The following is a 13,559-nucleotide window of genomic DNA, read 5'->3' on the forward strand; positions in this document are numbered from 1 at the left end:
CGTTTGAAATATTCATCAAATTGATTATTTGTACTCGTAGCTTTTTTACACAGTTATTATGAACACTGCAATATCACTCAAAGGCATATAGGTAAAGGCTGGTATATTTTTGACCCCCGACGATATTGGAGGTATATTATAAGTTTGACCTCCACCTCTGTCTGTCAAGTTAGCGCTCAAATGAGCTGATTTAAATCTGGTTTTTCTTTAACATTGAACCCCCCCGTTGGGTGCCATTAGTTCAGCGATGGACTGTTATTGATGATGAAAATGCACACGGTTCGAAAGTTAACCTCTCTAAAGTCGCTCAAAAAGAAGTGGCGGGAAAATTTTGGTTGGAATATCTGCTATTATTATTTCTTTTTTGTTTTCATTACCATAATGGACCACGTCGCTCAATAGCAGGCCACCATCCACTCAGTAAATTGCGAGGTATAATTTTTAGGTCTTTTTATTGTTTCTTAGTTCAACGTTACAATTTCCCCGCGGGTGGTGGTTTCACAAAAGCATGCTTCAGTAAATATAACCTGAGTTACAGGTTTTAATATTTTACCGTAAAATGGTTACAGGTTAAGGTTGATTTTATCGACCTCCCTGGAGCCCTGATGAATGCGGTGCTCTCTTAAGGAAGAGTTCCCAGGTTCGATTCCAGGTATCAGGGACAATAAAAGAAAAGAAAAGAAAGAAACATTTATTTTTTACATTGCGCCACACATTACAATATTCACAACACCACATATGTTATGTGTGGCACAACCTATAAAAAAGGTGCCAGCTTAGCATTGTGCTGCATGCGCCAGTGGGAGCATACAGCGCTGATTTTCAGTTGGCACCTTGTACCAGGTAACACCACGGAAATACGTAGCCATCCACTGACCACATTTTAAGCTTAGTTCAAAAAAAAAAAAACTAACTAAATAAATCCACAACTATAATAATAATAAATTAAAGTAACATATATTTATATAAACTTGAAAATAAAAACGTACATATATCATTAACTTATTAAGATACACGGTGTAATATAATAGTAATAAAATTAGTAAGTGGTAAAGTAAAGTTTACAGACTTTACTATACTTTACTTATTAGGATTTAATTAGGATATATAATTTCAGAATTTTCTACGGTCTGGTGAAAATGATGTAGCATTTCGGTAGGAAAATTATAAAGCGTAGCTATTGGGTTTAATGTAACGTTACTGTCATAGCCCTAACAGGTTAGCCCGTAACATCTTATACTGCATCGTCACTCACCAATAGATGAGATTGCAGTGGGCTTACTTTTATTAAAAACAGAAATAGTTAGTAGGTGTACTGCAGAGGCCTGCCGCGCCTGTTTGAAAGCGCTAATATCATAAGGGTAAAAGTAGATTAAACTATTTCATCGGTTGATAAGATACCTAGTGGAAATGGTTCCTACTCTACACATACGATCTGTCCAAAGCCAGGGTTTGTCAGCGAGTTAATTATAAAGAGATAAAGTTATGATCGTGTGTATGTTTACTAAGCGCCAGATAAAAATAGTAAAGCAAAGGTAACATTTAGAAAAATAGCAGTGCTTATTATTTTAGGGGCTCATTTATTTGGAACGGTCATATTCGCCAGATGACGTTGTGAATATAGATATCCCTACAATTATAAATGTGAATGTAAGTTTGTTTGTTACGCTTTCACGCGAAAACTTCTGAACCGATCTTCATGAAACTTTTTATAGGTATTAGAAATAATATAGTAAACTTTTCATTAAAAAAAAATTACGTAAAAAACTAAAAATCTCATATATAACTATAGGTGTAGACTATGTAGCAGTACGCTGCCTCCCAAAATTACGCGACCGAAGCCGCAGGGCATATCTAGTTAGATATAAAGTGACTGACGTCAAGAACATGTTTTGTGATGAAGACTACTTAATTGTCAACATCCATTCTACACCACATACTATTCATCAAATTCATCATATCAACCCATTACCGGCCCACTACACACACACTACAGATCACGGCTCTCCTCCCACAATGAGAAGGGGTTAAGGCCGTAGTCCACCACGCTGGCCCAGTGCGGATTGTTGGACTTCACTCACCTTTGAGAACATTATGGAGAACTCTCAGGTATGCAGGTTTCTTCACGATGTCTGCTTTCACCGTTGAAGCAAGTTTCATACTTATATTAGGTATTAATGCGAAAGTGTGTTTGTTTGTTTCTCCTTCTTTCACGCCTTAACTAAAAAACTACCAACTTGGTTTTTGGCATAAAGTTACTTAAAAAGATGGACGGACGCATTTTTTTTTTGTAAAGAATCCTTGCTATTATACCTACGTTATCGGTTTGGAGTGCGCGTAGTTTGCCAAGTACCTACTCACCTAAGTTACGAAACTGTTTTAACCATAAATATTATGTTACCTACTTGGTGATATGGATAGCTTAGTGATGATGAAGATCTACTGCTAAATAGTTATCACATCATGTTATTTATTGCAATTTGCTCATAATGAGTTTTGCAAACACAGCAAACCACGATCTTGCGCAATATCAGCTGAGGTAATAAAATCGATATAAAGTATTGTAAATTGCAGCCGCGAGAATTTGTTACAGGTTGGGTTTTAAAATGAAAACGGTTTGTTTAACTTGAAATAAATATACGAGTATGTGTAGTCAGCAAACATCGTGAATTGTATTGTAACGTTATGATAACACAGGTAATATTTTGCTTGAATCTTAATTTATATCGGGAAAGGTTGCAATTACTATTGTGTATCCTGATTGGTTATAATGTATTGGTGCGTTATGATAATAATGAAAAGAACGATTTAAATACCCAATACAATGTTTGTATTTCCATGTTAATTTATCTTTTATTTTTGCTATTCAGATGTTTATGTTTTATTTTTTCCACTATATATACTTAGTTTTCTGTTTGAAGAAGCTACAGTTATTATTCGTTATATTGAAGATATAATTCTCGACAATTGTATCGAGTTAAGAGAACTACAGATTCAATATTAAGTTTCATTTCAAAATAGCCATTCAAAATTTACCCATTCGGCTACTTAGAACTGATTGGTGCATTATACCTTCTAGGTTAACTTTACGTTTTTTGTTTTGTTATGTAAAGAACATAATCTTTTGGTTTTGAATCGTATTTCATAGGTTTTATTGCCTGATTCAAATAAACGGAAGATAAAAACATATGAAAGAAATACGTTTAACTCTCTTGCAGATTTATAGTGTTCCGCTACTATTAGTTTTCCTCCAGCCTGTTCATCTTCGCAGGCCAATGCAAAGGTCAACCACACAAGAGCCTTCGCTCCCGGTAGAGTTACGTGATGGAGATCTAGCAGCTTGGAAGATACCCAACCAGATTTTCTGTGATGAAATGGAGAGGAATCTTGACAGAACGTTTCTGATACTTCCGTGGTGGCATCACTACTGTCAGGTTACTACACTCTTTTCCTCTAACGGCATTACGCTAAGATTATAAAGTGAGTGAGGTGGATATTTTTTGGGGTTTCTTGGAGCTCGAGGCAGCCTGGTACGCGGTTCAGAGTAAACAATTTCATAAGATAGAAGAGGCTTATGAAAAAAGATAAAAATGAGAGAGAAAAGAGATGACGATAAGCTTGCATTAAAAATATCAAATACCTAGCAGATAAAAAAAATATTTAGTAATTCAATTAGACAGGCAACAAATCGGCGATGGCGTACATCTAAATTTGGATGTATAGAACCTGAGATTGTCTTTGACCGTTATAGGTACATATACTGTCACCTCTATACATATAAAGCAGAATATTGCAACTCCATTGGCACACATCTGACTTTGTAGGGAACAACAGCTGGCGATTCAAAAAATACTGTAAGAAAAGTCTTATTAATAAAATAAAGTGTTTTTAATTACAGGACTTTAAGGAAAAGAAAGCTAAACAACATCCGTGGACTGATAACTATTTGCCGATCCACAGAACTGTGTTAGACAAGTTACACCGGTTCAGACGGAGTCGTCCGAAACTCGGGAACGTTCACTCGAAGAGTTTGATGGGAAATATTTAAAGAACAATTATTGCTGAGGATACTTAACCTATTCAATAAAAAAAAAAAGTCTCTGTTCTGATCTTTTGCATAGATTACTAAGCTGTCCTATAATGTTTTTAAATGCTTGTAAAATTATAAGACATACTTTTTTCAACACTTAAAAAGTTATGTAAAGTTTACAGTTTAGTTACAAGAATCTTAAAAACAGATGGTATAAATATCTAAGGCGTTTTGACTTTAAATTACAGAAGACTGAAAACGTAGATGTAGGTATTACTAGTACAAATATAGTAACTAACAAATTACTGTTTATTATATTAACTAGCGGTCCGCCCCGGCTTAGCATGGGTACAATGTAGATACTAGTAGGGCATTTGCGAGTGATTAATAACACCAGTCCATAGTAGATTAATATAATTTATCTCGTAAGGTTTATTTAAATTCTTTATTGCACTTTAGAATAAGGTACAAAAGCGAACTGAATGCAATGAGGTATTTGTTCCAGTTTACCTGGTATTTGTGGAACATGTAATGTGTGTGTACAGTTTTGACTTTTTAAATTTTAGAAGAGAAAACTAAAAAAATTACCCTCTACGCACGTTTCGCTTCCTTCTAAATATATGCATGTTTACTGCATTTAACCATTTCTCTTAAAAAAAAAATTAAATTTAAACCTGTTTATTATAAATAAAAAATACATTATTGTTTAAATCTCAATTACATTACGATTTTGAATTTGAATTTTGAATTTGAATTTGAATTTTAAATTTGAATTTGAATTATATATTAATTATTATTTATTGTAAGGAAAAAAAACAAAAGAAATATTTCTATAATGTTAATTAATGGAATTAGGAGGAATGGTCTGGATTAACTTCCGCCTTGTAGTTTTTGCACGTACCCTGAAAGTAATAAAGTTTCAATTTGTTTTTGATTTGCTTCAGGTTTTTATTATCAATTTCTTCTAGTAAAGGTCTAGGTAATTTTTCTAAAACACTAGGCAGTAGGTACTCCTATACCCCCTTTCCATAAACATTATTAAATGTGGGTGTTCTAAGCAAAGGTAGGTAGGTTAAATGACGTTAGTTCATAGGTCTAGCATTCTTGTCTAATTTGCGAATGTAATTATGATACTGGGTTATTATTGCTAACTCCACTTTGTCATAAACAAACATTACATTACAATATTTAAAAAGCCCTTCGTAATTATTTTTATGTTTATATTTAATTTTCAATTGAACTATTGTTTACAGTCTTCAATCACTCTATCTATTGCTGAAAACTGCATTAAATAATTAAATAGTTCAAACAAACTAGAAAAACACGCTTTGTATAAAAACTAAACTAATTTCTTTCTTTTAGTTTATTCATAATAGCATTTTTTTTAGTTTTTCTTGATCTATTATTTTTATTAGAGCAAAATTAATCGGTAACCCATCCACCAATAAAGAGATAAAATATTTTTTTTTATTCAGTGTGCCCGTCTCTCGAAATGCAAGTTCTAATTATTATTTAAATCAGGCCATTAAAAAGTAATAGCTGACGCCCTCTACCATCTAGTAGCTTAATGTTTTCTGTGGAATTTGTTAGGTACGCGAACGTCATAGGTTTTTTTCATTTGGGTCTAGATGGCGCTGTAGTAATTAGTAAAAAATCTTATTTTTTATAGTGAAAATTGAAATAATCTTTTCAGATTAGTGTATTGTCATCGGTCCTCGATATGTCTACAAAGTTTGAAAGAAATCTGACCGTTTAAAGTGGGTCGAAATCGCGCCCAAAGAAGTCGGTTACCAACAAACATACAAGTGAAGCTAATATAAAGCGTGTAAAATAGCGCGAGCGACTTAGTTTTATAACATGTAAAAGAGATAGTTGTATACGAGTGCCACCGCGTGTTTAGCTCAGGTGTCTAATTATTGTGCTTTCATATAAATCCCGCTGAGTGTTTGTTTACAGATAACGCAGTAATCAATGATCCATTTTTACTATCATTATCTACTTATAGCTAGGAGTAAATACTTGGCCGTTTTTATTTTAGTTCTTGACACAATAAGTACCTACTGCAAATATTAATTATAACAAATTATTTGAAATCCATATAATGTTCTCCTATTATAATGTTAAGGATTACTTAAATGATTAAAGAGGTTGGGTGTGAATTGCTCTAACTGCATAGCGTAATATTAATTTACTGCGAGATGGTAATAACAAAAAAAAATACCCGGCTAAATTTTTTATGGGCGCATCTTAGACCAGAGCGCGTTTGGAACCATAGTAGCTTAAGGTTAGGTTAGTTGGCGAACGAAATTATCACCATCCCTTTACAATAATGTAAACCTATATGTATGAACGCTAAATAATACCTGTGATAGGCCGACATGAATTAAGAAATTATGAATTTGAATTAGAATTTATTCCTGGTAGCTACAATTTCTGAATTTTCTCTTGGTCTGGTCTGGTTGGAGGCTTCGGTCGTGGCAGAATTGGGGGCTCCCGCGCTGCAGCTTGAACCAAACCCCCCCCCCCCCCCATCAGCTAATACTTGATAAACACCATTGTCATCAGGTTGCTGCCCGTTCCGGCAGTTAAAGTTAGATACCTGTTATGGTATGAGTTTGTTGGAGTAGGTAACTTAAAAGATTTGAACCAGAATTTATATACGAAAGTACATAAAAATCTGTTAAGATTTGAACCAGAATTTATATACGAAAGTACATAAAAACCTGTTAAAAAATCCAATAGAATATGTTGTCTTATCCAAACTTAAATTATGTTTAATTTTGCTAGTAAGTAGTAAATTGCCTCGAAAGATTGGATTCCGTTAAACAATTATAGGTTTACTTACTTCATAACCGATGTTTAGTAAATACAACAATATGTATTCCCAACGAGTAAAATCGATAAGGTTTTTGGTTTCACACGTTTCATTACTCTGTCAGACGTTATGAAACTTTTAGAAATGGTAAGTAGTTTTCCTGTACCTAATTATAGCAAAATTATCATTTATTAAACCAAAAAAAGACAAACATAAGAGGATTTTTTATGGTTTTTAGAACTAAGTACGTGTGATGTCGCCCTCAGTATTATGCTGCAGTCAAAATTGTAGCAGCTTATTTATGTTAATAACTAGTTTCTAAATTCATCATCAGCAGCCTTACAACAGTGGATTAAAGTCCACCAGTGGACTGTAAGGCCCCTCACAATTGGCAGGCCTCAAGAGGCCTCTCCCAATCGGAGGGTTGCCCATAACCATCTGGTTATCAATCATCAGTGATCGCGTCAATCGTAGTAGTAGCACAGAGGACGCTGCTGCCCGTTCTCTATAATATTTCCTTAGTCGGCCCGTACGATACCTGCGGTAAGAGGATGAGTGGTGACAACTGGATTCTGATCTGCCGTCACCACACGACAAGGATTTACCAATGATGCCATTAAAGTCTCCAATTTCACACAGATCTTAATCACCATACATCTAACCGGTATTTCCTGCAAGAAGAAACACAAAGAGATATCATCAGAGAGCATCGAAAACATATTATATTACAAAGACTGCAACCACAAGCAGAATCCCACCCCGATACCGCTCTTGGGGAGTCCTCCGCCGAAGCAGCAGGAGTGCAAGATGTGCTGCACAATGTGCTGCGGAGACCAGTGCGTGGACAGCCACCAGGTGAAGCTAGGGAGGCAGGCGGGGATGGCCCAACTAGAACCAAAAGGCATCATGCCCATACAGCCAGACATTAAGCCCCCGAGAGAAAGAAGAAAGAAACAAAAATTCCCAGCACCAATCCAACCTCCACTACCAGGCAGGCGAGGTCTAGGTAGGTAAAAGTTGTAACATTACTTTACTCTGTTCAATTCGATTTTTTTCTCTTTATATTCCATTCAAACATTCGTTCACTGTAATGCACTCCCATTGAACGTAAGACAGTCAAAGTCACAGGGCATATTTAAAAATGCTGTTAAGGCTCTTTACCTCGCTCAGTAAAGACGACTATTATTTATTTACTTTAACTCATATTTAAGTATTTATGATATGATTTATTTATTTTTTTATATTTATCAATAGTATTATTGTATTGGTGTAGTCTGGTTTATGAATTTAGGTATCTATGTATGTTAATCCAACCTTTTAGTTTTTTTTGTTTTCTTAATCCCAAGGTCTGGCAGAGATCGCTATTTAGCGTTAAGGCCGCCTTTTGTATTCTACTTCATTCTTGAAGTGTAAAAAATATGTGATATTAATTGTAGTATCACGTATTATTCGGTAAGGATTAATTTCTGATAGGGAATCAAAAGTATAATATGCAAGGTGAAAAAAGTGTAGATCCCTCAATTTTGTCCGGGATATACTAATGAAATAAGTACAAAAACTCATGCAATGCATATTTTTCTAGGTCCTATTGCGTTCACGAGAGAGAACATCAAGAGTTTAATCTCCCAGGATGAGGATATCAGGAAGATATTGAAGGACCTAGTGAGGGTGACGATGCAGAAAGTGGATCTCATGCAACTGTTGAATAACAAACAGAATGTGGGCAACGTGAAGCAGGAACATGCCGCTGATGTTAGTGATTCCGAGAATGATCTGTGATTTATACGTGTAGTTTATCAGTGAAGGACAACAATTAAATAATACCAAACAATAAAAAAATACAGTTTAGTCAACCATAAACTAAAGAATTCTCTTTTAAACTCTCTCATTGCCTTAAGTCAGTGGTAGAGATCTATTATTATTGTATGTGTTTCTTGTTTTAATAACTAATATATTTGGTATTAATCAATCAATCAATAGCCTATAACAGTCCACTGCTGGACTAAAGGTTTGACCGTATTCACCACGGACCACACCTGGCACAGACGGGTTGGTGATCGCAGTATATGGTAGCCCGTATTCCGTCATTGGCATCGTACGTCATATGCGAGAAGAAGAGGATTAGTGGCAACTGTATTCTGATATGCTGTTACTAAAGATAAAGTCAAATGCTTATTTATTCAAATAGTGCCTATTTTAATAAATAAGTATTTATATATATATATAGATGGAAATTAAAAACCACCACTCAGACTCTTCATATTCATTTATTAATTAGTAATACTTAGATATAAGATGTTTTTGTTTTTTATTATAAGACACCCCAAACCACTGAAAAAGCACTAACACGACGCGTGTATAGCTTAATAAAATCAATCATTAAACAATTAACGCGACATTAGTGGAAATACCGCCATATATATACCATAACTCTTTTGATCCGTAGAACGCAGTACGCGCACAAATACAGCCAATACTTTTTTGAAATGTTAATATATTATCTGGAGCCTTTTTTTCGTGGGTAGACTTCTATTGCCGCTGCCCACTAAGTAGGGAACATCCCACACAAATAACCTTTTCAGTTCGCGCGGAACGATATATTCCACCAGGCTTAGGAAACAAATTAAATCTTTAAGTGATCTGTATTTTTAGACTTAATGATTTTCTTTTTATTGTCACCAAGCAGAGAGCCTACCTGATGGTATATAGAAAACCATCGTCTATAAACAGAGCAACACTTCGCAGGGCATGCAAACACACACAGAACACACCCTGAAAAGTGTTGCGCTGTGTCCATCAATGTGAGGCGTAAATGTCAAGTCTCATGTGCCTGTAATTACACCGCCACCCAGCATTACAACAATGCTGCTTAGCGGCAGAAATAAGCATGGTAGTAGTACTTCCCCGGACGAGCTCTGGCACAAAAAGCTGGTGGGCAGGTTGAGAAGCCCTTTGCTAACCTATAAGGGTATTGCAGTCATATTAAACCCATATCGCTTAGCGGCACGTCTTTGACGGTAAGAAAGCTAATCAGGGCCAAAGCCTCCCACCTGACTGGACTTAGCGTAACTTCCCAAATTGCCCTGCCGCTAATCGAACTCAGAACTTTCTTTTCAAAACCACATGCAAACTACTAAGTCGTTAGGATTCTATGATCTGGGTTCGACTTTGTCATATTTCGATAAATGAAGTAGTACGTGAGTATGCAACAAATAGTCAGTCAACCGATTCAGTTTAGCATGATTAACATGAGTTTCTAAAGTAGACACATCTCATAATCCTTAATGTTTCGACTGCTTATACTTGTTAATTTACCAAGCCGCCAATTGTACAACTCTACAAAGTTGAATTTATGTCGTTGTTGTATGTGTCTCTGAGTATGCAATAAAGTAATATGAAAAATTATGAAAACCACTGGACTTGATTGAGGATGCATCGCTGAGCATCTGTTTGGTGCGGAGTATAGGGATTGAAGAGTTTATGAAATACACCATACATATTCTCCTGCTTTTTTTAAGCTTAGTTAATTAAGCTTAGTTTTCATAATATATCATGGAATTCCGCAAAGTAACGCCTGCTTTCTGAGTCCAAGGCCGTGGGTTCGATTACCACAAGGAATGGCTGGATGTTTATCCATATAATATAAGTATTTATGTATACTATTCATAAAAATATTCATCATTCATCTTAGTACCCATAACACAAGCTACGCTTACTTTGGGGTTAGATGGCGATGTGTGTATTGTCGTAGTATGTTTATATTTATATTATTTGTTTATTCTATTTGTTGTATTGTTGTTGCTGCAGATTATTAAGGCAGTCTCAAATATATTTACGTCATAGACTATTAGGCTAAGTAGCTATAACTTCAAAAGTTTTAATTCAGGTAAAATGTTGCTTTAGAGGCGATCAAGCCGCTTAACGTTTCATTTAAAGTTATAATTCAATTTGTGGCTCCCTTCGAACGGAAAAATTAGAAGACCGGACTCCGCTCAGCAATTATCATCTTTAATACGGAGCAGCGAAACGGGATTCAAAATAAAAATAATTTTAATGGCTGAATTTCACACCGTTAAATATTTACAACTGTTAAAATAGTAGTAGTAGAGCATTGGATAGAAGCAGGCGTTACTTTGCGGAAATCCATGTTATATTATGAAAATTAAACTTAGTTTGCTATACTCCGCGAAAAGATATATGAATAATTGTAAAGTCCTTAAACAAAAAAAAAATTCATTGTAAAGTCGAAATCTCCGTCGACGAAGAGAACGTGCGTGGAGGGTACATTAGGGGGGGGGGGGGGGTTTGTCGACATGTCAATTCAAAGTCAAAGTCAAATATTTCTTTATTCAAATAGGCACATAGATGGCACTTTTGATGCGTTATTATATACAAAATGTGTACATAGCAGTGAGTAGTGATGGCGATAACTACAATCGTAAACTTAAAACTAAAGCTACGAGGGTTCCAATCGCGCCCTGGTCTAAGAAGAAGCCCACAACAAACTTAGCCGGGTGTTCTTTTTGTTATCACCATCTCACATTGTCATTAGAAAATATTTAAGAAGCAACCTGGTTAGAGCAATTGTTTACACCCAAGCTTTTTTATCGTTTACGTAATCCTTTATACTATAATAGGACTTTTCTATAAGCTTTCGCTTAATACAAACTTTGAACTTCTTTAGTGACATCCCCAAGATATCAACCGGTAATTTATTGTAAAATTGTATACAATTTCCTTTAAATGAATTGCTTATTTTGTGTAGTCTAGTGTACTGCACTGCAAGTTTATTTTTGCTTCTAACGTTCAAATTATTGCAGTCACATTTTCTTTTAAATTTTGATATATTTTTGTGAACATACATTAAATTTTCAAATATGTATTGGCTATAGAGTGTCATTATTTTAACATCTTTAAATTTATCTTTCAATGACTCTCTCGGACCCATTTTATAGATCGCACGAACAGCCTTCTTCTGCAGCACGAAAATAGTGCCAATATCAGCAGCATTACCCCATAGTAAAATTCCATATGACATAATGCTGTAAAAGTAACTAAAATAGACTAGCCTAGCAGTTTCTATGTCTGTCAGGTGGCGTATCTTCTTTACTGCATAGGCAGCAGAACTAAGCCTGTTCGATAAATTATTTACATGCGGGCCCCATTGAAGTTTAGCATCTAACGTTATTCCTAGAAATACTGTTGTATCCACCGGATTCAATTCCTCATTATTAAGTAGTATAGTGGTTTTTACATGTTTAACATTTGGTAATGTGAATTTTATGCACTTAGTTTTATTTTCATTTAAAACCAAATTATTAGCTTCAAACCATTGTACTACTTTAGCGAGATAGTTGTTTACATCGTCTAAAGCTAATTCACGTCTCTTAATTTTGAACATAAGTGATGTATCATCAGCAAACAATACTATCCCGTGATTGTCCTTAACAAGGTAAGGCAGGTCATTAATGTAAATAAGGAATAGAAAAGGTCCTAATATAGAACCCTGTGGAACACCAATTTTCACAAATGACCCATTAGACCGCTTTCCATTAACGTCTACCATTTGCACCCTATCACGCAAGTAGTAACTAATCAAGTCAAGAGCTACACCCTGAATTCCATAGTGGTGTAGTTTTCTGACTAACGTTTCATGTACAACACAATCAAACGCCTTAGACAAATCACAGAACACACCAAGTGCATCATGTGACTCCTCCCAAGCTTCAAATATATTATGTATTAGCTCAACACCAGCGTCGATAGTTGAGCGACCCCGTGTAAAACCAAATTGTTTAACGTGGAGTAAATCATACTTATGAAAATAGGAAAGTGACTGATTTAAAATAAGTTTTTCAAAAATTTTACTGAAAGTGGGCAGTACTGATATTGGTCTGAAGTTAGTGGGGTCAGAAGTACTACCCGATTTAAACAAAGGAACTATTTTACTATGTTTCATTAAGTCAGGAAACACACCACAATCTATACAGTTATTAAATATTAATGCTAAATCGGGTGCAACGATATCAATTAGTGATTTGAGAACTTCAACGGAAATGCCCCACAAGTCACTTGTTTTTTTATTATTTAATAATTTAAAGGCTTTAATAACGTCAGAGCCACTAACATGGCTGAATTTAAAAGCGTTTTTACACTCGGGCACGTTATTCTTCAATAGAGGGAGAGCAATATCTGGTGAAGAGTTCAATGATTTAGTGGTGGAGATAGGAATATTAGTAAAAAAGTTTTCAAAAGCAGTAGCCACCTCGAAATCAGATGATAAGTCTTTATTATCTACATTAAGTTTAAAGTTACTATGCCGCGGTGGTACTCTTCCCGTCTCCTCATTAATTATTTTCCAAGTAGTTTTGATTACGTTATTGCTATTTTTTATTTTATTCTGTATGTATCGGGACTTTTCCAAGAAGCAATCGCGTTTAAAACTACTGGAACATAATTTAACACAATCTCTAAACTCAGCATCAGTATTGTATTGACGTTCTGCATGACACATTGCACATGCATTACCATTTACCGAGCACATTGCTCGGTATAGTAATATTTAAAAAAACTGTCACAGTGCTGTAGAGGCCTATGCACAGCTGTGAGAGTACGTGGGAATTAATAAAAAAAATCATCGTAGAAATGGACTATTATAGTTGTTTCCAAAAGGTTTAAGTAGGTATCTAGTGGACAACTTACCGCTTGTTACAG

The 13,559-nt window shown here is 35.1% G+C and overlaps 2 protein-coding genes across 2 annotated transcripts; both read left to right on the forward strand.

Annotated features, from left to right (window-relative positions):
* The first annotated feature begins 2,586 nt into the window (after positions 1 to 2,586).
* Positions 2,587 to 4,068, forward strand: LOC120627112. The gene is made up of 3 exons (XM_039894968.1): positions 2,587 to 2,697; positions 3,219 to 3,434; positions 3,899 to 4,068. The coding sequence occupies exons 1-3, from the start codon at positions 2,686 to 2,688 to the stop codon at positions 4,046 to 4,048; spliced, it is 378 nt and encodes a 125-aa protein (XP_039750902.1). The 5' UTR covers positions 2,587 to 2,685; the 3' UTR covers positions 4,049 to 4,068.
* Positions 4,069 to 6,958: 2,890 nt separating this feature from the next.
* Positions 6,959 to 8,797, forward strand: LOC120626951. Its single transcript, XM_039894765.1, has 3 exons — positions 6,959 to 6,992; positions 7,485 to 7,851; positions 8,428 to 8,797. The coding sequence occupies exons 1-3, from the start codon at positions 6,975 to 6,977 to the stop codon at positions 8,622 to 8,624; spliced, it is 582 nt and encodes a 193-aa protein (XP_039750699.1). The 5' UTR covers positions 6,959 to 6,974; the 3' UTR covers positions 8,625 to 8,797.
* The last annotated feature ends 4,762 nt before the right edge of the window (positions 8,798 to 13,559 follow it).

This window comes from Pararge aegeria, chromosome 10, assembly GCF_905163445.1.
Source record: "Pararge aegeria chromosome 10, ilParAegt1.1, whole genome shotgun sequence".
NCBI classification, from domain to species: Eukaryota; Metazoa; Arthropoda; class Insecta; order Lepidoptera; family Nymphalidae; genus Pararge; species Pararge aegeria.